Source organism: Petromyzon marinus, chromosome 19 (assembly GCF_048934315.1).
Source record: "Petromyzon marinus isolate PM22_M1 ecotype Great Lakes invasive population chromosome 19, UKy_Petmar_22M1.pri1.0, whole genome shotgun sequence".
Classification (NCBI taxonomy): domain Eukaryota; kingdom Metazoa; phylum Chordata; class Hyperoartia; order Petromyzontiformes; family Petromyzontidae; genus Petromyzon; species Petromyzon marinus.
Window position 1 is genome coordinate 11,657,467 of NC_133685.1, and position 25,185 is coordinate 11,682,651.

The 25,185-nt window shown below is 43.9% G+C and overlaps 1 protein-coding gene across 1 annotated transcript; it reads right to left on the reverse strand.

Moving 5' to 3' along the window:
• Nucleotides 1–11,086: 11,086 nt before the first annotated feature.
• On the reverse strand, nucleotides 11,087–24,213 carry LOC116943728 (prostaglandin E synthase 3-like). The gene is made up of 8 exons (XM_032956843.2): nucleotides 24,057–24,213; nucleotides 20,128–20,238; nucleotides 19,593–19,662; nucleotides 19,316–19,414; nucleotides 17,301–17,390; nucleotides 15,880–15,936; nucleotides 15,513–15,561; nucleotides 11,087–11,394 (listed from the first exon to the last, which is right to left on the reverse strand). The coding sequence occupies exons 1-8, from the start codon at nucleotides 24,077–24,079 to the stop codon at nucleotides 11,375–11,377; spliced, it is 519 nt and encodes a 172-aa protein (XP_032812734.1). The 5' UTR covers nucleotides 24,080–24,213; the 3' UTR covers nucleotides 11,087–11,374.
• Between the last annotated feature and the right edge of the window lie 972 nt (nucleotides 24,214–25,185).

Sequence of the window (25,185 nt, forward strand, 5' to 3'; positions counted from 1 at the left end):
CTCACTCAGCCACTCACCTGTGTCTCTCACTCACCCACTCACCTGTGGCTCTCACTCAGCCACTCACCTGTGGCTCTCACTCACCCACTCACCTGTGGCTCTCACTCAGACACTCACCTGTGGTTCTCACCCACTCACCTGTGGTTCTCACTCAGACACTCACCTGTGGTTCTCACTCACCCACTCACCTGTAGCTCTCACTCAGCTACTCACCTGTGGCTCTCACTCAGACACTCACCTGTGGCTTTCACTCAGCCACTCACCTGTGGTTCTCACTCAGCTACTCACCTGTGGCTCTCACTCAGACACTCACCTGTGGCTTTCACTCAGCCACTCACCTGTGGTTCTCACTCAGCTACTCACCTGTGGTTCTCACTCAGACACTCACCTGTAGCTCTTACTCAGACACTCACCTGTGTCTCTCACTCAGCCACTCACCTGTGTCTCTCACTCACCCACTCACCTGTGGTTCTCACTCACCCACTCACCTGTGGCTCTCACTCACCCACTCGCCTGTGTCTCTCACTCAGCCACTCACCTGTGTCTCTCACTCACCCACTCACCTGTGGCTCTCACTCAGCCACTCACCTGTGGCTCTCACTCACCCACTCACCTGTGGCTCTCACTCAGACACTCACCTGTGGTTCTCACCCACTCACCTGTGGTTCTCACTCAGACACTCACCTGTGGTTCTCACTCACCCACTCACCTGTAGCTCTCACTCAGCTACTCACCTGTGGCTCTCACTCAGACACTCACCTGTGGCTTTCACTCAGCCACTCACCTGTGGTTCTCACTCAGCTACTCACCTGTGGCTCTCACTCAGACACTCACCTGTGGCTTTCACTCAGCCACTCACCTGTGGTTCTCACTCAGCTACTCACCTGTGGTTCTCACTCAGACACTCACCTGTGGCTCTCACTCAGACACTCACCTGTGGCTCTCACTCACCCTCTCACCTGTCTCTCATTCAGACACTCACCTGTGGTTCTCACTCAGCTACTCACCTGTGGTTCTCACTCACCCACTCACCTGTGGCTCTCACTCAGCTACTCACCTGTGGTTATCACCTACCCACTCACCTGTGGTTCTCACTCAGACACTCACCTGTGGCTCTCACTCAGACACTCACCTGTGGCTCTTAGCGCCTTCAGGAAGAGGAGGCACCTTCCCACCTGCTCCACCCTCCACCGGACGTATCATATGCAAATCATAGCCCCCATATCACATCATACGCATGTGTATACAGCCAGTTCCATAACATTTGAAATGTTTCTTAAATTCCTCCGCCTCTGCGGTCTCTTCCAACTGAGCAGTAGCACAGTAAACGGGAACACGAAGCACACCGCGGTTAGTCAAATAGGCAAGTCGCGTGCGGTGGGGTAAAGTGGTGTGGGTACTTTCACCTCTTCCGAAACGTCTGGCCAGTGCAGAGGAATAGTCTAAACACTCTCTAGAGTGGCTCTCTAAAGCTCCCTCTCGTAAGAGGTCCTTCCATCGGCAGTGGTGTGAGCAAGCAATTGCAGGGCTGCAGTTTTACTTTGTCACACGTGCAGCACTTAACGTCATTCCACTTGCTGAACGAGGGCCTCCACGCTATGAGAATCGTGGACAGTTACTTGACCATACCTCACCACGCGAGTCAGTGCACGTTGGTGAACGCGGGGAGGCATAGACATTCGAGCATATAGGTAGAATACAATGGCTGTTTTTATTTTCACCACGTCGCTCCACAGCAGCCTACAACACCTGTGAAATGTGTGGCGGTCACCTATCCACATTCTAAGAAGGTCCACGTTCCCTATTACATATATTTGATTTCCCTTAAGGCAGTGTTATTGATGAATGTGTCATTTTATTTGTTAATTATGCTCTATGTACCACTGCCAACGCACCAGCATAACCGAATAATTCGTTAAATCACTATCCAAGCTTAAACCGTCTTAGCTTTCCGAGACCTGAAGAAATTGGGCACATTTCGGGTGCTTTGGTGATCCAGGCCTATGACATAAACCGTTCACAAACTGCAGTAAAGAGTAAAAAAATGTGGTTTCATTCAAGCAGCAGCTGATACAACACCACTATTTGTATTGAAAAGTTGTAAAAACAATATGACCAGTAAGTTGTGTATGAAGCAAATACCATGCAAATTACGCAATTTTGTATTTGGTTTAAAAAAAAAGACAAATCTTGGTGCATATTCTTAGCTCTTTCGGTAAAGTCACGTTGAAGGGAAACAATAAAATCTTGGTGCAGTTTGAAACTTTCACCAGTAATAAACCGGTTGTGCCTCATCACGACCTACTATGAAAGCCTCTCACACCGCATCTGTCGGTCATGAAAGTTATAATCATATTTACTTATTTATTTCCCCAGGAAAGCTACAGGAGGGTTCTGCGATATTGGGATGTTTGGCCAAGAGCAATCGCATTGTATATTTTAGCTACGGGAGGAAACCCATTCATAACGGGGAGAGAACGTCCACACTCCACTCATAAAGACTTCCGAGTCAGGGTTGGAGCACGGTGTTACCACTGCGCCGCATTGCCACCCAATCATTCTTCACATTTTCTAAGTATGCTTACGTGTAATGCAAATGCGTCAGCAATGTTACACAATAACTAAGTCTTTATCTGTGGCATTCACGAAATAATAACTCCTACTGCAATACTTTATGATGATTTTCTACGAGAGAACTGAATTCACACGGAAACTGAGACTCGCTTTTCTGTATTATTTTACATTAAAAAGTATTGATTGGAATATGGCATACATGTGCACGGTATTTTTTTTTAAAGAGTGAAGATCCTGGTAGCATGCATATGGAGAAAAATGCCTTTCACAGTTATGCAATGCATTGGTACAGGAATCACAAAATAAATAGTTCTCATCTGCATTCACTACGTTGAAAATACCTTCTTGATAAAATACCATTAAAAAAACATTTATATAGTACTGCACTGCTGTGGTCTTTAGTGCTCCGCAATTTTGAAGGAGCGATTATATTCCATTGGTCCTAAAACTTCTACTGTATTTCCATGAATAAACGGCACTAATTTTAGCAGAAAAGTTAACTGCGGACCAAGTAGCTGGAGCACATGAGTCCATTGTTTGAACAGCACCACACAAGGTTTTCAATAATTCGTTATACATAGACATATTCACATCTTCATTCAATCGCTGAAACAAACTGGCATAGCAATTTGTCCCATTGTTCGTATTGGCTTATTTTCACCAAAATTAGACGAAGCTGACATTCACCAAAACACATGAATCAGGTACATATATATCTAAATCAGCTCAAGTCTCCTGGAAATCACGTAACTTCTTCGTGACCACCCCCACTCTGAATTCCTCCCCTCTCCCCACCCTCTGTGAAAACAGGCACTGCTCCATGCTGATCACACCTACTTGCTCCTTCCGTCTCTCTCATCCCTGCAGTATTGGCCTGTTCTTTCCTTCTCCCCCTCCTCTCCTTCCTGCCTGTCACTTCCTCCCTATCCTCGTCTTTCCTGAACCATTGATCCCGTTTTTGCACTCCTTATCCATCCCATTTCCTCTTATTTCCCATTAATTTTCCTGTCTTCTCTTTCCGGTTATTTCCCCCCATGCATTATTTGCGTGTTTTTACTGCCCTTCCCGTGATGTGTCATTGGTAAAACGTTGCTGGTATATAATTTTCTGTATACATACCTGTTCGGAAAAAGGTCGTGCCCTGACCTCACCTATTATTATTATTGTCTAATCTGCATTTGCTGTTTGACTTTTCTCCCATATCATTTCAAGGTATGCATTGATTAGCTCTCAGATGTGCTTTCAGATGATACCGCATCTTATTCGGCATGTCTGATGATTCGCTCCAAATGCTGGCAGATTCAGGGAGCTCAACACACACATTTGAGAGTGATGCAGCACAATCAAGACAAAAAAGCCTTTGCATTGATTCAGTTAACATCGATTCTGAAAGCTCGCAATACACATGTCGTGACATCGCACTGACTGTTGTACAGCAGCTGCAACTGCAGGTGTGCACTGAGCGCACACGCCATTGAGCATATACACGGTGTGTGTGTGCCGGCAGGGCGGAGGAACTGGGGCAAGGTTCATGATAGACTTCGTGTGGAAGCTCCTGGAACCCTCTAGAGGGTTCCAGGAGGGAGGCGCGGCTAGGGCGGAGCCAAGCCGCGCCGATGGGGAATAAAAGCAGCGGATAGCGAGAGCTCCGGGCTGCCGGTTCTGGGAGTGGACTCGTCTCGTCGTCGCTGTTATCTTCAACTGCCTTTGTCGCTTACCGCCTTCGTCCGGGCATTGCGCGGCCGGACAGTGGTTGGCTGTCTCGGTCGACGCCGTCGGTGCAACGTGGGCAGGGTCGTGTCTAGGCCGGGTCGTGCGTGGTCGTGAGAGAGGCGGGGCAGGAGTTGGTGGTGTGAACAACAACAATAAAAGGGAAGGACGGTGCCTCCTGTGACTACCTTGTCTCCGACTGAGTGTGTGTGCGACGCACGCCACCCGCACACACACACACACAAGCCTCGAGCGAGAAGGCAGACGAGACCAACGACACTACATATAGTTCAAGTCACACGTCTACGATTCATTGTTTTTCAATATGGAAATATCATATTCCAATATTACATTTAGTTTTACAAAGTGGACAAAACTGTATGAATGGGAAGAATAAATTAAAGACGACACAATTTATATGGTAAACATAAGGAAACAAATCCCGTATTGAATTTAATCGCTGCTGTGAATCACAATTGATGAAATTAGCTCTCGCAATTTCCATACAACACTCCCGGTCCTTGTTAAAAAAAAATCCATAAATTAAGCCACATTCCTGTGCACATGTAGGACAAAGCTCGGCCAGATTAAACTGTGATATGAACGAATATGACATCACAGCAAAATGTGGGTGTGGTGAAGCATGGGATTCGTTAGATTCTATTGTTGACAAAGCAAAATGCTCCATTACGTCATAACTTTGGTGATCATCGCTCCTGCTGTCTGCTGCAGTCTCTATTGCTGACGAACGCCTCCCATGTTGATGATGTCACCTCCTGTGCATCTGTGAAGTTAATCTTAATTTCACAATTGATTTGCTCTATTATTATTTTTAAATAATCTTATTTCTCCTTTGGTTCTTTCCTCTAGCAACATATATTCTCTTCTAGGCCCAAATGTGACACTACAATGTAGGTCATCGTATTGTGATTTGAAAGCCTGCATACATTTCTATTAAAAGTTGCAGTATAATTGGCTAACTGATGACACACAATTACTATTAGCCTATTGTGATGGTAAGACATTAAGACTGCTGACTTAAATCTCCTTGCTGCAGCTGAAATGTTTCGCTGATGAGATGGTAGGCTGATGTGTCCCGGCTTGTAGTGAAGAATAATTTTCCCATGTCACCCTAAATACATTCATTTGATTCACGTTTGAGCTACGTGAAAGTGCAAACAGGACAGATTCACCTTATTTAATTCAATCCAGTATTGCTTCTTCAAAGTGATGTTTCATTTTCATGCAGGCATATGACATGGATTTTCATGCTGTGCGGCAATGGCCATAAATGTAGGGTTGTGTACCTGTCTGGGCTGAGGATAAAGGCTTTAATGCCTTTGGTTGCAGTCTGTCAGCCAGTGCATGCGCAATGGGCAGATCGGTGTGGCATGAGGTTAATAAATCATAAGAAGTTTGGCATACACAACCTAATCGCACCTCCGATTAGCACGGTTAGCTGCGTACGGTGCAAAGGAAGTTCAACATATATATACATGATATACTTGACTTACCAACTTACATTGACTAACATGGCCTGTGAAGGCACCCATGCACGTGTATATTGATAAAGGACTGCAATAGAAAACTATTCTCAAAACTTTTTGACCAGCATAAATTGATGAATACTTTTTTTTTTACACACGTAAATATACAACACACACTATCCATCTCTTTCACCTGTATAAATGAATGAGCGTCGTTGTTGTGCAGTGGGAGAAAATGTAAAAGGTGGCTTGGTCTGGACAAGTCCAGCCGCCGGGCTCATACGCAGTACGTACATACGCTGCTCACAACAGCCCACGATGCAGGAAGTATGATGTGTAAGTACTGTATGTTGGTTTCGCGTGTTGTATGTATGTTGAACTTCTTTCGCACCGTACGTAGCCAACCGTGCTAATTGTAGGTGTGGAGGGGAAGGACAACAAACTAAACACAAAAAAGCATTTCTGTTGTGCCAGTGTGTATCATCCACATTGACGTTTGGGATTTTTTGTTTTTGTTTTGCTGTTGAAGCACTTTAAGGGTACAGGTCATAAACCTTGAATCACCAACTCCTTCCTCAACCTATTGCTCAGCGAGACCACTCATTGAATCACCAACCTCTTCTTCCTCAACCTATTGCTCAGCGAGACCACTCACATTTTGGTGACGTGCACTGCTTACTACACTTGGGTCTTCAAAGACAACGATTTGATTCTATAATTACAAACGTTGGAAATGCCAAGATTAAGCGGCCATGCACTTGAGAGATACGGGTATGTGGGATATATATTTTTTTATTTCTGTTTAATTTACAACACTAACCTTTGTCAATTCACTGGTGTATGAAGGTCTCCCCGTTTCATTCGAGTCATGGGTGTTGTTTGACCATACTTCCCCACACTGGTCAGTGCAGATTGGTGAAGTCTTGTGGCGCACGCGTTCTCTGTCCATTATTATTTATCAGTGTTCAATGTTTCAGGTCTAAGTTCAAAGCAGGCAATATACATGGATTATAAGCTGTCTTCCTATGCACTCACTCGCCATGGTGGTGGGATGTTAACTACCTTGCTTAGTCTTCTTGGTTCTTTCGGTAAAGTCACGTAGAAGGAAAATAATAAAATAATACAAAGAAAAGATCATAAAATAACATTCTCACGACGTTTCGGCCACAACACAAGCAGCCGTCCTCAGGTGAAGAAACAGAGCTGTCGGAGCGGTGTTTCTTCACCTGAGGACGGCTGCTCGTGTTGTGGCCGAAACGTCGTGAGAATTTTATTTTATGATCTTTTCTTTTTATTATTTTATTATTTTCCTTCTACGTGACTTTACCGAAAGAACCAAGAAAATGCATCCCTGCAGTCACGAAAGCTTTAAATCGATACCTTGCTTAGTATACATGAGATCGCGGGTTCGATCCCGACCCTGACTGTGATATTTGTAGTTTGCATGTTCTCCCCGTGCATGGTCACCTGTATTTTTTTTCTCCGGGTCCTCCGGTTTTCTCTTCACATTTAGAATCAACATCACGCGTTTAGAGTATTGGGCTGCTACAAATTTCCACGTGATAAGCCACTTCGTTGAGGTATTATTTGTGGCCAGGTCGCTTCTGATAAAGAGCTATGTAGCTAAATGGGTTTTACCTGGAAAAATAAAATACAAAGTTGAATAGTTTTATTGATTTGATTATTTTGATCATGGTATAGCCCTAGGAAAACATACTCTGATGGGTTTCCAATTGTGTCCCTCCAACAACGAAAATCAATCTCTCTCATTTGGGCAGCGTACACATCACACACACACATGCTCCACATGAACCATAATCTTTATAAAAAATAAATGTTTAAGTAAGATGTGTGTCACACACCGTCTTCCACCAATCAATAACGTTTTCACGTGAATAATTACGAATCATAACATTGGTCGCGAAAGCCCACGTATCACGATTGTCATAATTTCGCAAGGGTGCGTACGCAGAGCATAATACAAATTAAGCTGCAACACGGACACAAATAACAAATAAGTTCCATTTAACAAATATGCAGGCTATACTAAACATCATGTACCACAAGAAGGCCATACTCATAGCACACAATCAGTAATGTTCATCAACACCTGTTGAATACAGCGCCACCCTAGCTCTGTTTGCACGAGCAATGTTACCTTCCTTCTGGATTTTCTCTTGCTCTCCTCTGTTTTAACACCGTGCTTTGTACAGTACTCCCTTTCCAATGTGTGCCTCCTCGCTATAAATGTATCTGCAGTGGTGCCACTTTCACACCTTCATCTTCATACATCCGCCATCCATCCTCAGCATTATCTTCTCCGCAAAGTTCAATGTTTGCTCTTCCATATTCCTCATACACCATCACGATTCTCTGTAGTTTATAACCGTTTTTTATCTCTGCTTTGGAGATGTCGCCCCCTTAAGCCAGACTGGCACCTGTCACGCATCACACCACGAACTCCTCGACTTCATCCACGCTTTTGTTTTTGTCCTGATCTCCTTATCCATTTCACCATCGGCCCTGTATAACTGATCCTAGTTAAAACATTTGCATTCTGCAGCTGATTACAATCACATGTAAACACTTCACGTTCCGCGAGACGGAACTTTGCCACCGTGTATTTTGTCTACATTCCATTTACTTTCAAGCCATTTCCCTTCAGGTTATCAGTCCACTCTTCCCACAGGACTCTTGCTGTCTCGCATAGAACCACATTGCCTGCAAATCGTAAACACTATGGGGCCTACCTTTGCATTTATGCGGCTAGCATGTCCAAGACTAAAGGCAAAAATAAAATAACTCGGTCCTAACGCTTGATGGGCACCCACATTTATTGTTCTCGTCCATAATTTCCAAATAATTAATTAATTCCTGATGAATCAACCTGTCAGATGTTTAATCAAACTAAATTGGTGTTTGCCGTTTACCAGGCTGCTTAGATACAGCCCTGAACCCACTCAGTGACATCCCTGAGATACTTGAGTTTCACCAGGGCGTTGAGAACTGGCTCTCAGCCTGTGCGCAGTTGATCTTTGTCTATTACGAAATGTTTTTTTTATGGCCCTGAAAAGATCCATGCAAGTGATGAACCCACCAGTGTCACTTTTATACATGTACATATACCGAGCATAATTGTGTAGTGACATAGCGCTGTTGTACAGCAGCTGCAACTGGGCACTTAGCGCACACGCCGTGTGTGCCGGCAGGGCGGAGGAACTGGGGCAAGGGTCACGGTAGACCTCGTGTGGAAACCCCTGGAACCCTCTGGTGGGTTCCAGAAGGGAGGCACGGCTAGGGCGGAGCCAAGCCGCGCCGAGGGGAATAAAAGCAGTGGAGAGCGAGAGCTCCGGGCTGCCGGTCATGGGAGTGGACTCGTCTCGTCGTCGCTGTTGTCTTCAACCGCCTTTGTTGCTTACCGCCTTCACCCGGGCATTGCGCGGCCGGACAGTGGTTGGCTGTCCCGGTCGACGCCGTCGGTGCAACATGGGCAGGGTCGTGTCTGGGCCGGTTCGTGCGGCAGCGTGGTCATGAGAGAGAGAGGGGGCCGGAGTTGGTGGCGTGAACAACAACAATAAAAGTAGAGGATGGTGCCTCCTGCGACCACCTCGTCTCCGACTGAGTGTGTGTGCGACGCACGCCACCCCCGCACAAGCCTCGAGCAGAAGGAAGAAGAGACCTACGACAATCTTGATTTGAAGTTTTCGTGACCGCAGGGATCCATACTATTTGGTTCTTTCGGTAAAGTCACGTAGGTATAAAATAAATTAAATCACGACGTTTTTGGCGCAACACAAGCGTCCATCATCAGGTGGGAAAACCACAGCAGCAGTTGTTTCTTGCTGTGGTTTTCCCACCTGATGATGGACGCTTGTGTTTGCGCCCGAAACGTCGTGACTTAATTTATTTTACACCTACGTGACTTTACCGAAAGAACCAAAGAGTATGGACCTACGACACTACAATTGCATATGTACATGTTTGTGTGTATATAATACGATATATTTAAACAGTGCTATACACAATATTTGATTGCACCGTGTGGCTGCATGGCTATACAGTATAGATAAAGGAAATGAACGGATATAGAAATGCATTGGTATATGAAAACGGTGACATGGCCGAGTTGTGGCACTTGTTGCAGAGGTTCTCATTTCGAATCCATCAGGCTGCCCTGGTTATACCTGAAAATTACTCAATTTGAATTGCACATAGCAACATCGCTCTCTACATGGAGATTATGTGTCTTTGAAACACAGCTCATTTGTGATAGCCCTGCCCAATTAGAATAGCACAAATACCAAATGTACTCAATTATCATTACAGTGCGAAATAAGTTCTCCATATATAAATACATACATAAGGATATCACCATATGCGGTACAGTTACTACAGGGCAGGGACATGCGGTCAGGGGAGGCAGGGGAGGCAGAGCCTCACCTGTCATACTCCAATGAAAATAGCTGTTACAAAAAGTAAAAAAATATATCGAATAAAATAAATATTAAGATTTTTCCACTGATCTGTTATAAATGTAATTTCTGTACGATTCCAATCATTTTTATAGTCAAAATCGCCAAATTTACGGAGCTCCGCTGCAAATACAGGAAAAGACGAGAGGTGAGGCAGCGATGAGCTCAGCCTCCCCTCTGATTGAGCAACCCCTCAGTAACTGGATGGAACGCGGGCAATACGCGCGTGCCTGTTACTATCTCAGTATGTCACCAATGTAATGTTTGTAGACCCCTTCATTTCATGCCCTCACCTTCCATACTCCAGGTAACTTATTTCACGTATGTGTATAAAGACATTTAGGCTCGCTGGTCTCGTCATGAAACTGCAATGAAAAAGAACCAGGGGAGGCAGCTATCACATCTGTCTTACTAAGGAGGACGTGTCTAACACGCCCCCCTCAGTGAGGACACGCCCCCCTCAGTGTGTGAATCTGGCTCTGACACTAGCCAGTGACTCCCCAGCCATTGATCTCACCGCACGTCACTGCTACAGGGTTATTCTGTACAGGTATGCTCATATGACGTGTATAATAGATGGTATTCCCGCAAGCAGACATGCAAATAAAATGGGCACTGAGAAGGACTGAAGAATGTATATGACGATTCATGTAAACCGAAGGTGTATTTAATTACAGCGGGACTTTAAATTAATCACAGTAAGAAAAATATTGCTCCACACAACAGAAGGCAAGTACTCCCTTCACGTTTGCATATGTGGTGTACACATATCTAATAGTATTTAAAAACACGTATTCATACCACAACACTTATTGTAGTACATAAAAAAAAACACTTCTGGTATGCATTTTTACGTATAAATTTATTAACGTACTCTATTTACATATCAGATGTTAACATATTCAACCGTTATTTGTAGCAGGACCTAAAACACAGAGATATATACTTTCCAGTTGTCACTGAGAGACATTTTGACTTCACACAAAGCTGTTCAGCGTTGAGCACACAGGTAGAATCGTGGACAAAATTCATTGTTCTCATTCCACTTCCTCTAGCCTAATCCCCACAACCAACTTCTGACTCCCCCAAACACCTCAAGTCCTCGATTTCAGATTTCTTTTCATCCCAGTCTCACTCCAACTTTGGAAGATCTGTAATGAACAGAGCAGAATACAGACAACTTTAAAACCCAGTCAAAATAACAAAATACCTCAATATTGTGCGCTTTGTTTTCACCTTGAAAGGGTCATAATTATGTCCATGCTTGTAATGCTATTGAGACACCTTGTCGCTCTACCGTACTGGCCATTTGCTCATTTGGAAAAAAAGCAATGTAATTGTTACTGAGAACATACGACACACTATTAAACGACACACTTAAACGACACACCATTAAACACTGTGTTGTGGTTACAGGGAAAATGTGGTCACGTTCGGGCAGTCCTCACGGCGTCACCAGAGGTCCAGATTTTCCAGTTTTACCAATTATCAGATATGTGCATTGTACAAACACTTCGTCTGTATTTGAAAAATATTTTTTTATAAACATGAAAATGCGGCCTAAAGGAGCTGGGGAAATTACGTGATAGTTAATGTGTACTTCATCTGTGTTCACATTAGGGCATTTTTTAATATTTAAATGTGAATAGAAAAATAAAAGAACTGTAATTTTCATATTCTTCTCACAATTGTATACTCGGAGCACTAAAGGTAATCTGCTTCTTTAAATAATAAAATGGAAATTTAATGAACTGTGAGAATGTTTCTATTGTCTATGATATAAAATATTCTGGTCCAAGAATTACATTAATAGGAAGACAGTTGCAAAATTAGAGCAATTATAGATGAACCGTGTTAATCTACTGTATGTTACTACAATCTTTATGGGGGGGTCTCCATTATCTGTCTTTTGATCTTCAATTAAATGATTATTAGTTACTCAAAAAAAAATCACATTTGGCCAGTAACCCAGCTAGCTTCGGCAACGGCCCGCAGCCACGCACAACAGGAAACTCGAGGCATAGATTATTTTTAATACGAGTATAACGGAGATTCTTGGAAACAAATATTCAGGTGACAGTTTGTTATTGTATCATCCAAGCACCACCATGAATACCAAACCGAATTTACTTTGTCCCCCCTCAAATGAACGTGAATTAATATGTCCTGCTCTATATACAAAAGTTACTTTGAATTTTATGAATTGTTAAGGCATTTTGATAGTTGTACATTGCATTGATCGAGTTACAGATGTTGATACAAAATATTATAATTACTTATTTATCCAAGGAAAGTCACACCGAGTCAAAGGACTCTTTTTCATGAGGATCCTAAAAAGGGGTTTGTTTTTGTTGTTATTAATTTTTTCAACGAACACCTATCGAGTGTTCCTACAAGTGGGAGGAAACTGGAGCACCCGAAGGAAATCCATGCAAGCGAGGGGGCAACATTCTATCCCGAAACAGATGGATACACATGTAGACTAGTCCATTTGCTGTTCCAGCTTCTCTTGGCAAGCCAGGGTAAGGCTCCTTGACACCCACATCAAGGGAGTTTCACATTTGTGTGATCTATCAACCATCACCTCCATAGTGCTGGATTATAGGCCACGTGCCGCTGCCACTACCCACCTAAAAGATCACATTTGCATCCAAAGCTAGAAATTTTAACACTGATATAACCATTTTTTTGCTCTGAATTACTTTCGAATGGTGCTAGCGGCGTCACGTCATGAAACAATTACATATTTCCATTTGGAGCTCTCACAGAAAGCAGAGAGTGGACAATCACATGTTCGGGCATGGTCTCTGGAAAATGTCTTCACAGAAATACTTCCAAGATCTCTTAAATTGCCTCTTATCAACGCTTACTCGCATGTCCACCACATAGGAATCAAGCTCAACATATTTTCGTCAGCTGATAAATGACATATTGATGTGAGAAACCACCAACATTTTATATGAAGAAAACAATGTGTGCATCTCGCTACGCTTGAGAACCCGTTTTAATAACGGGTGGCTAAACACTGGACTGAAACCCAGGATCTTCACGGTAGCAGTTGAGCCACGTGGTCTTAGCCCTCTCGGCCCATACAGGCCACCCATGATAAAATCACTTTCAAGTTCCATTGCCCTTCGGCTCAAATTGCAATGCGAGTAAGCTGCCAAATATTTCAGGGCGTGGACCCAACCGTTATAAACGCAACTGAACCAGCAACTCTTTGAAAGACGTGCGTAGACAAGACCCCAGGTCGGCCGCGAGCCTATTTTTACCGGAATGCGTTTGTCCTGCACTGTATTTTTGTCGAAATGGCGCACCAGAGCCTAAGGAGTTACACTTAACAACTCACTGACGCACATTATTGCTCAATCCGACAAGCTCGTGTCAGAGGGGCCCCGCACACAGCAGGCAAGGGAAGGGGGAGGGAGTCACGAGGTGGGTCTACACGTGAAGGGTGAGATCACAATCGTCTGTGTCAACACAATGGAATATGAATTAGCCAAAGTAGTAGCCAGCCTTTTGGCTAAGGCCAGGAAAGGGTGTGGTTAATGAGGTCATGTGGATTTATTCGAGAAATATCAGTTTTTCATACCTTCATAGTTCCGGCATGACATGGGATGCTTTGCATTTGTATGTGCAATTTGCAGTATATTGCCGTTTGACTGCTGGATTAAAGTATCCCCGCGCCGTGCAGATCGTGGGGATTATTTGGCCATACTTCACCATGATAGTCAGTGCAGGTTGATGCGGGTTGATTAATGTGGGGAGTATAAACGTGGACGCATAGAAGGACGGTACAACAATGTATGTTCCTGAACAGTCGACAACATAGCCCCCACAGCCCTATGAGAAACCTGACTGTGCATGGCCATCACCCATCCAAGCACCATACAGGCTCAACCCTGCCTAGCTTCCGAGGTCTGATGTGATCAGGTGATAGCTTTGGCGATAGCTTTGAAGTGTAATAATACACAACAGTATGAACCACACATTCTTTAAACGGGCTGGTCACAGAGCTATGCGGAGTAGGGTGCAATATCACAGCAGCCAGGCAATTTAAATGCTCTCAATATGGGCCCTGTTACCAGGAGGTAATTGCCATCTCTCGCCAATGAACACTCTGTGACATCGAATTAATGTTAGCACAAACTCTAATGCATTTTGCCACTGAAGATGAAGCACGACTCTACCACCTGTTTTCCAGGGGAGTCTGACCAGTTCTTACACCCCGACACGGAGTTGGTGTTAAGAGACAGGCGTGCCCACATCTTACACCACCAGAGGAAATCTGCCAATAAAATTACAGGAATGTGCCCTGGGTTATACTGCGGGTTTGTAAAAAAAAAAGCCAAAGGTGCAGCCCTGCAATTGCTTGCTTACACCACGCCTGGTAGAAGGGAACTCCAGGGAGCTCCTCCAGTGGGTGATTGGTCTGCTCTTCCACACTGGCCAGACACATTGGAAGTGGTAGGGGCATGCATACTTTATTACCCCACCGCATGCTGCCGATCAACTAATTGTGGTGTCCCCATTTACACTGCTAGGTGAACAGGGACAAAAGGAATGAATAAACTTGCACCATTGTTTCAACTGCTGCGTCAGCAGAACGAGAGCCGGTGACATTTGAATTGCAAGTCCAGATCGCTCTCCACAAACAAACACGGCAGCACCCCTGCTGCTGACTGGAGAGATGACTACATATAATGTACAGCACTCGTACACGACAGTATATGATACTATGTTGTTACATAATCTAAGCTTTGAATCTGTGTTTACACAGAATTTTCAAGGGTGTGATGGACACTAAACTTTGCTCTTAAGTGGGGTACACATCCATTGTGAAGCTTACATTTTTAGATAGCTGTCAATTTCCTGGGCGGAGATCAATGGTGCAGTGGTTAGAAATGGTTTCACATGCAGTTATTTTTGTCAAGCCACTGCTGATGAGGATGACAACCTCACAGTGCGCAGCAGGTCCATGGGGGCTTATTTGACCATACCCCACCATGCTGATTAGTGCGGATTGGTGATGGCAGGTAGCACAGACGCTGGAACATAGAAAATATGGTACAACAGTGGATTGTGCTGCACTTCCCTCTGCTACCCACCATGTAGCCCTGCTGCCCCACATGATACGATGTTTATTTATGGTTCTCACTGACCAAAGCACTGCCCAGGCCCAGGTCTGTTATCTTCTGAGATCTGACAAGACCAGGCATATTCTGAGTAATTCGTGAAAAGTAATTCACACCATGCATTATATACATACCAGGGAACTCATCTGAAGCCTGTGTCGATAATACATCTTCATCATCATCCTGAAAAATATTAATAATTGTATTAAACTTCATTATTCTATGCACAGTATCCTGAAATTGAAATAATACATTATACAACAGGATTTATAAAATCACAGATGCAAATTAAATCAGAAACATTATCATTCAGGTTGCTAGAATGCAGTTCAGCCTCAATACAAACTGATGAGTGTTAACAGTTGTCCAATCAAAGGTTACATGGTACGTCAGAGGAAGTAAAATGAGTCAAACTGGAATTTGTGCTGAGTTGCAGGTTGGCCTGGCTGGATGACAGAATGATGGCACTTCACAAATTTCACAATAAAATACGGTACTCACGTCCAAATCATCCATTGTCGGAACTACCCTGTTTTTGTTTGTTATCTCTTTGAGCGTCTGTCAGTACAAAAAACAATCAGAGAAGAGTCACAAATAACATCACAAACTAATTGTACAGAGTAGCGTGAATCATCATCGCCAATACGTGACTGCTCTATAGGCAACTCAGAAGGCTTTATTTAAAGACCGCTAATGAAACGGAATGTCAAAACTGGTCCAGAATGCACCTCCTTAAACAAATGCTGCTGGAAACATTTTTCCAAGAGTATCTTATGCCAAGCAACATTAAAGACAATCGGGAAAATAATTCTAGCTGGGACTAGCATGCAATGATCAGCTGTCGTGTGTGCGCTTTGAGAGGCCACGGAAACTAAAGCTACTTACTACATGTGCTGGTTTGGCCTGGACAGTCCCTCTGTTTTCAGAAAGGTTGTCCCGTTTTTCCAAAGTATTTGAAAGATGTGTGAAATGGTCCGAGTTTCAATGTTTGAGCCTTGCACTCAACCCACGAAAGGGTGGAGCTACCTGAGCAGTAGGTGAGATTTCAGAGGTGGTGCCTATGACCAGTAGGCTGGGCTGACATCAGAGAGTGAGGACACTCTCTCTGGGCAGAGCTAGTGGTTCAGTGGGGGTGGCTATTTAAGAGTGGGCAGGGCTGATGGTGGGAGGGGCTGCCAAGCCACCATGTGTCCTGGTTGAGCCTCTCAGAAAACGTTGGTAGATTTAATATGAACTGAAAATCTATTTCATGAGTTGTCATAGCAGATACAGAGAACGATGCTCCATTTCCTCCATTGTGATGTTGAAAAAGCAATTAGTGACTTGTGCATTCATCGTGGCTAAGTCAAAATAACTTACAAACATAGCTGACACTTTACTAAAGATGGTTAATAGTGTGCCCCACCGTAATGAAGATTATATAATTCTACAGTTAACTCTTCATTATCCACAGTAATTGGATTGGGGAGGGGCGGCCCGAATAAAGCAAAAACAGAAATAGTGCGACAACAAAAATGCAAATTAGGGTTACAAAGACATATTCGTTGCATACCAACATAGAATGGGGGTGAAAATATATCACGCGTCACCTGTTTTATTTGTTTCTTAAAGCAATCGACACAAGGGCACTCATCTGAGTAGAGTGAGAAGCAGCTAACAATGAAACCAGAGTGCACGTAAAACGTATATGTACAAATCACAAAGACGGTTATCCAGCAAGCTGCAAGCTGGATAATCCCCCCACAGATAATCTAGAGTCAATAATATATTTTTAGATGGTCTCCTTTATGTAGAGACGAAACCTCTGTGTTCCCCTATGGTCCCCAGTGAGCCCTGGCTTATCTTTACTGGACATCGGTTTCCCTCCAGGATAAGTAAAGATTCTGATTCTGATCTCCACGCTCCCCGGCCTGCTCGTTCACCTTCTGGAAGTCGACGTAGCGCGCCATCCCCTCGTCATTCTCTTCCCGCCAGTCCCGCCAGTTGTCGAAGTCGGTGCTCAGCCAGGGGGGCTAAATTCAAAGATGCAAGCAAATGATGTCGAAGCAGACTCGAGATAGAATATATGGCGATCGGGGTTAATCGGGTCTCTAATTTAAACCGAAACAGGAGGATTTATCCACAATTCTGGCTGTCGCCTGGTGTGGCTGGTTGCAAGTTGTAATTACCGGCGAAACGTCGTACTTGAATTGTAAATGCTGTGGATTTGCTCTCCAACACACCGATGTGTTGAACTAATAACTAATTGGCATGTTTTGTTTACGTGACAAACCGTACAAGTTGGCTGTGTTGGGTGGTGGCGGGTTTGACTCCGCATTTATATTTCCCCGATCTTACCCAACCCCCCCCCCCCTGTGTTAGAAATGGTGATTGGGTTGTGGCAAGTGGTTATAGTGAGTGGTATAATGCTAAGTGGCTAAAATACTTAATTATCATCAAAATCAGGATACAAATTATAAAGGAATATTGTTTTAAGCCAACCATCCCCCTGGGATCCGGGGGATGGAAATTTTCTGGAGTTCAGCTCCAGACAGCTCCAACTGTAATTGAGCCCTAATCGTCATCATTATAATCGAAAGGTGTTTCCATTACTTTTGTCTTTCTCCCAAGTGTATTCAAAGTATGCGACTGTCATCATGCCACGAGACTACGTAACCATTAAGAACTCACACTGAAGTCGTACATCGGCTCGTGTGTAAAAGAATGGCCCGTAAAAGGAATTATCACACTACTTCTGAGATCTCTTTCCATGAACGTTTTCATCCACACACGAGGTGCTCACTTTTCCACGTGTCTTCATCACATAAATGTTCGTTTTATGATGGTCAAACCAATATTTTATTTGTAGTTCAGAAAGCTGAAATGTTGCCAATGAAGTAAAAACACTGAATTTTAGTCTTTGGTTCTTTCGGTAAAGTCACGTTGGTGAAAAGATAAAAAATAATTCACGACGTTTCGGAAGCAACACAAGCTTCCGTCATCAGGTGGGACATTCACAGCAAGAACAAAAATGACTGTAGTAATTTTTACTGTAGTAATTTTGCTGTGGTTGTCCCACCTGATGACGGAAGCTTGTGTTGCTTCTGAAACGTCGTGATTTATTTTGATTTTTTAATCTTCATTTTTTCACCTACGTGACTTTACCGAAAGAACCAAAGAGTATGGATCCTTGCAGTCACGAAAACTTCAAATCTAGAATGACTGCATTTTAGATTGGAATTTTTTTTCTTTCTGTGTGGTCATTTGTGAACATGCTTACACCATCTGTTCACCACACCCGATAACTCATGTTCATCATCACACGAGTTAAATCTTAAGGTTCTCAGAGCTTCCAGCTGAGCTGCCTGACTTCTGAGCCTCCCGGACACCAGCGATTCATCCAAATGAATTCCACCCCTAGATCAATGCTTCTCTACGATGAGTCGGTAATCACCGAGACAGCACGCCACCATAATCATCATCAGCAGCAGCCTTGATCAATCCACTGCTGGATGGAGGCCTCCACAAAAATCGCTAACATCCTTCACAGGCCTGCTATACTACAATCCACTCAGCATCTGTGCACGAGTCCATTTCACCATTCGCATCTCCAAGGTGGAGGTCCTCTCGGGCACACTGCCTCCTTCGGCTGCCACGTAGTTGATGATCTCACCCTCCCTACCACCGTCGCCTCCAGCGATGCGTGCTGCCCAAGCACAATTTAATTTTCTTAACAGTCAACATTGAGCGAAACCTTCCCCCTTCGAAGAACCCAGGAGCATCGAGTTCAGACTTCGGTCTGCAGAATTTCTGTACCCCCCCCTCCGCTCCATTATTACGGTTCGTGCCTTTTACCGGGCTCTTGTCAAAGAAGAATAACTTATCAAAATGACGTCTCGAACGCGACTATATATGTCATTTCAAAGGGCCAATATGTCGGTTTTGTATTGAAATGTACCTTTTCTTTGTCTTTGGTGAGACGTATCCAATCAATCGCCCCTTTGGCCTTCCTCAGCGTGCAGTGAATGTGGCGATCAAAGACCTTGAAACGACAGTCCTGCGTGGAAAAGAGGGGGTGGTGATAGAGGATCGAAAATATTTTCTGTTCGTCAAAAAAATATACTCGGACATGCATGAGTATTCACGCGCATGTGCATTTGCACAAGAGCTATTAATGTGTGCACGTGTGCACACATGCATTTGTTACCGTATTCGTGAGCACATGCGTGTCTCACCAAGTGTATGAGCTTCTCATAAAGGTCGATCTCATTGTAGTAGCGTATGTTGTCATCACCAGCCACGCAGCTGATAAAAAAATGATAGCAGTGAAGTTATTTAATGAATTCATAATACACTCATTCAAGTGGAAATTTAATTAAAATAACACTACCCCCCTTATCATCATCCTCAATTTCATTTTTATAAAGCATTCATAATTAGCGTTCGCGAAGCACATTTGCAAATGCAACTGTAGTTGGTGATACGATTCAACTAAATCTAGAATGATATATAAAATGTTAATATGCCTTCGTGTTAACCGTTAAGGTGACGCGTGAACAGCCAAAGGCAAAATGTAATAATACCTGATGGGGCCTAGTTACATAATTAGAACTCATTGTGAAAAAATACATGGTAAACTGCAAACTCTGAAACTGGCAAAGGGCAAACACTTGTTAGCGTCCATCCTTCAGTGGACTATGAAAATGGCTTCTGATGGTCATGGTGGTGATAACGTTGCTGCCAGAGTCGGTTCTGTGTGGTGGCTCGTACCTGAATATGATCTTGTAATCCTGGAACTCCACGTTCACATCGCGACTCTCTCCCACGTTGAAGTCGACCATAACAAACTCTTTACGGTCATACCACGTTGTCAGTGCCGGTCTGATAATAAAAAAAGCCATTATCGTATATTGCATGTACTATTTGGAACTTATTTCGCACCGTACATAGCCAGCCGTGCTAATTGGAGGTTCGGATAATCACGTGGATCATTTTCATAATAATCATGTACATGTAGAGCGCTATCAAGAACATCATCATTCACACTTAAATGAACGTAATAATTATCTTCAAGAGCCATCAACATCCACACTCACCATTCCATCATTAACATCATTATCCATACTTACACTAGGTCATTATCAACCATTATCATCATTATCCATTCTCACAGAGCCATCATCATCTTCATCCATACTTATTAAGCCATCACCACCTCCATTTGTTTTACGCACAAGCCCAAGTATCATCTGAAAGTCTTCACTGAATGCCATATTCATATGCAGGTGTACATATAATCAGCAGGTAGCCGTGCCAGGGAGTGCACAGGTAAGCCCATATGTGAACCAAATATGGCAGGTGAACCGGCAAACACACAAGTTTGGTATCCAGATAATATTTTACTCACAGATGAACAGACAAGAGTCGAGGTAAATACAAAGGTGAAATACAATATGTATGCAAACTGTTGAAATCATGGTTCATTTAACCAAGCAAACACACGTCTGCATATCTCCACGTGTATATATATAAAAGGCAAAGTTGTGAATGTGTGTCTGTTCAAAATGTTTAGTGTACTTCCCGACATGTAACAAACTTGAAATTTGCCATGTGGGTACTTTCTAGACTGTACACCATGCACAAATTATAAAGATAGACTTTTTGGGGGGGAGCTCAATAATGATTTTTTTTTGGACGGCAAGTGAGCTGTGACGTCATATCTGTCACGTGACCCTCGCATGTGGAAGCGTAATGCATTGTAGTGTAGCGGTTAGCGCGCTGTCTGTGTGTGTATCTGTCTGTGTGTCTGTGTGTGTCTGTGTGTGTGTGTCTGTGTGTGTGTCTGTGTGTGTCTGTCTGTGTGTGTGTGTCTGTGTGTGTGGAAGCGTAACGCATTGTAGTGTAGCGGTTAGCGCGCTGTCTGTGTGTCTGTGTGTGTATCTGTCTGTGTGTCTGTGTGTGTGTCTGTCTGTGTGTCTGTCTGTCTGTGTGTCTGTGTGTGTGGAAGCGTAACGCATTGTAGTGTAGCGGTTAGCGTGCTGTCTGTGTGTGTGTGTCTGTCTGTGTGTGTGTCTGTCTGTGTCTGTGTGTCTGTGTGTGTGTCTGTCTGTGTGTCTGTCTGTCTGTGTGTGTGTCTGTGTGTGGAAGCGTAACGCATTGTAGTGTAGCGGTTAGCGCTACGCTGCGCTACGACCCCGCCGACCCGGGTTCGATTCCCGCTCACCGCCAACACCAGTGACGATTATCTGAACCGGTCCCGGGCCTCCCCTAGGTCGACTCAGCCTCAAATGATTACCTGGTGCGGTGTGTAAGCATCGCCACTAGGGAGACAAAGGCGGCCGGGCGTGGTGAATCCAAGTCGGAAAGCTAGTACAGTATATGAAGAAAATTCGTAATAATGCACAGTCCTTTGTCAGTACAATACTGGATGAAGGCCTCCCCAAGCTCTGTAAATCATGGGGGCTGTTTGACCCTACCTTCACCACGCTGATCAATGGGGGTTGGTGGTGGGTTGCAGGAACCAGTTCAGATATCACTCGCCACTGATGAATATATGTGTCTGTTCAAAATGTTTAGTGTACTTCCTGACAGCTTGCCAAGTTGACAGCACCGTGCGCTCACTCACCATAGTACATGCTTACATTTAGGGGGAAAATGCTTATAACATTTCCCGTAAGCATGCAGGAGCAACACAGTGGGGAGTTGCCCGCAAGCAGTGCACAACATTGCACCCTCTCATTCACAAGTAAAAAAACATAGACCACAAAATACTGCAATTCAACCCCTTCTAAATGGGGCACTGTTCATTGACATTGGATACATCAACTAAAAATACGGTAATTGAATTACTACTAAAATGATCCGTGCCTGATCTAGTCAAATTTCAGAAGCTACACAGGGTTGAACCTGGATAGTGTTTGGATGTTGTCATGGGGCTTGCCAGGCTATGTGATGGGCAGCAAAAATACCGATATAGCTCAGTGAGCCTTACCTGGCAAAATAAAATAAAATAGTTGTGTCCTTTAAAGGGCAGCGCAGCAATTAAATAGTTATTCTGTATTTATACACTTTCACGTCAATACTGCCTGCTTTTATCAAACCACACTGGCCCAGGTGGTGAAGTATGGTCAAATCGCCCCCACGAATGAGCCACACGGGGGTGGGTAGTCCCCCAGCCAGCAGTAGATTGACAAAGGGCTGTAAATAGAGGATTCAACCATAGTTGAACAGCAGCTGCAATAAAATGATTTCCATAGGGACTATAATTTCTCTCTGCATGACCCACTTGCCTCGACACTGGCTGCAACTCCCCACGTGTTTATCACACCCCGACACCCACCCACCATGAACAGCTTGCAAGTCACAGATGGTGCATACCATCACCACCACCATCTAAATTTAGCATCGGAGCACATGGTTGGTACAAGGGAATTTGCAAAGTCTGAGGCTGGTTAAGTACACTCTTAAATATCAGTCCGAAATTAGAAATCATGATGAAATGATGAAAAGCCTAACAAATAACCAGAAACAAATTTCGATTTAAAGCTTTCGTGACTGCAATGATTCATCTTCTTTGGTTCTTTCGGTAAAGTCACGTAGAATGAGAATAAAAAAATAAATTGATAAAATAAAATAACACAATAATATTCTCACGACGTTTCGGCCACAACACAAGCGGCCTTCATCAGGTGAAGGGACGAGACTGTCTGGTAGGACAGCGCTGTCCTACCAGACAGTCTCTGGCCGAAACGTCGTGAGAATATTATTGTGTTATTTTATTTTATCAATTTATTATTTTATTCTTATTCTACGTGACTTTACCGAACGAACCAAAGAAGATGAACCAGAAACAATTTAAATCTGATAACTAGTTAAATCATGGATTAGTCAATAAACAAGAATGTTTAAAATGTCATTCTTAATATTGTAGATGTCTCTTCGTATAATCTGCTGTTGAACGAGTAATGTTCGTGGAATGTCATTTCTCAATCCATTGCTGGATGTGGAAGTTAGCAACGGCGGGGAACATAGACGTGGGTACATAGAAGTACGGTACAACAATGGATGATGCTGCCCACCACTGAGTAAAAAAATATACCAACGTATATCCATGGTGGTCACGCATGAAAACAAACATTATCCAGGCACAAATGCCTGCTTGGGTTCCAAGATTTGACGAGATCGGGCGCATTCCACGTGCTCTATTCAAGCGTTGTTATGACGTCGTATTTCTATCTGCAAATTGTATTTTCCCACTGGAGCGGGACTTCCCAGTATAGACCGTGTATGAATTTCAGAAACACAAGATTACAAGATTAAGCAACCTCACAAAAATGTATCTTGTGCAGATGCACTCAGTCCTGCCCACAGGTCCACCCAGCAACCTCTTGAATCGCTCAAATGGGGCACGTTTGATCAATCCGGTTTGGGTCTGGAGAGGGTTCGGTTGTTACCAGCACGTAAACAACACGTGTTGGATACTGTATCTTGTTAGGAGAGGGCGACACAGTAAAACCCATGGTGTTGTAGTGTCATATTCTCGCTATGCCTCCCCTGCCTTCCCCAAACCCGAGCAGTATTGTTCACAACAACCCACGAACCGCGCGACGTGAGGATAGCATCATTCAGCAGTGGACTCACCAACAGGGCTGTGGGTGTGTGTGTATAGTATTTAACTAGTACAAAGCGCGTTTTGTTACCTGCTGCCCTCCGGGTTCGACATGACCGACGTTGTCCTTGGCTCTTGTGAGCTTCGCTCACTCCGCCGTTTGCTAAAAGTAGATGTGAATGTGAATGGGGGTGGCACCAGTGGTTAGTGGCTAACGTCTTATATGGCCTCGATAGGGTGGGTGCATGGACGGGTATTACGGTGTTCCAGAAGCGTCCAGCAAGTGGGGTCCAGGAGGGGGGAAAGTTCGTGGGGCATTAGTTGGTGCTCGAATCTCGGTTGAACCTAAGTTAGGAAATCTCTAGGGAAAGTTGGAAATGTCTAGACGGGCATAGTGGAAGGACACATCGGCCACTTAAAATTTGATGGGTTAACCAAGGAAACCACAGACTTCAGAAACACGTTTCAAACTTTTCGGGCCCTTTGCTCAAACGCAGCGTCGCATCTCTGTAAAGAGTGCAATAACCTCTTTTCACGGTCAACAATGGAAACGAAAAGCCTTTGTTGCTACAATCCGATACGAAGAGCACACATTTACTCAGCACACGCAAAGAAAACACGCACATCAAGGCCTTTTTGTGCGTTCAAATACCGTATAATAATCAATAGCATAATTTGCATAGAATTCACGTGGATAAGTATTAGAAAGACGTGGTGTGCGGACACACTTGCTTGACTTGGATTCCTGAGGAACTCTCTCAACTGCTAAATTCAGTGTAAGGGCAAAGAGTGGTGGTGTGCCTTTGTGTTTCCAATTGCAGCAAGGAAGTTGGTAGTAATTTTGCTGTGGGATTTTAAGATATGCTCCCTCCAGGAAGCTGTTATTTACACGTTTGTGCACTCCTTTTCTTCCAACAGCTTATGAATTTGAAATTATATAAAAAAAAGTGCTGTATTACATACGCTAAAATTGTGTCCTTATCAATAAGCTCGTGTGGGAGTACAATAACATTATTTATTTTAAAACAAGCACATGTTGCGTTTTTGAGTCAGCTAGCCGGGATTGTGCAAGCGAGAACAACAGACTGAGCCGTGCGGCGGTGGTGCACACCGCAAGCCTAGAATCTAGCAGTGGAGCCGAGAGCTGGTGGCTCACACCAATGATGGGTTAACCAAGGAAACCAATGTGTGAGCCACCAGTACAGCAAGTGGGCTAATTG

Bases quoted from the DNA above. Each gene is read 5' to 3' on its own strand.
- LOC116943728 (XM_032956843.2), bottom strand. From the start codon at position 24,079: ATGTCGAACCCGGAGGGCAGCAG. The intron at 15,937-17,300 runs GTGAACGAGCAG...TTGTACTGACAG, and splicing joins GCTACGTCGACTTCCAGAAG to ACGCTCAAAGAGATAACAAA. The intron at 15,562-15,879 runs GTGAGTACCGTA...AATATTTTTCAG, and splicing joins CGACAATGGATGATTTGGAC to GATGATGATGAAGATGTATT.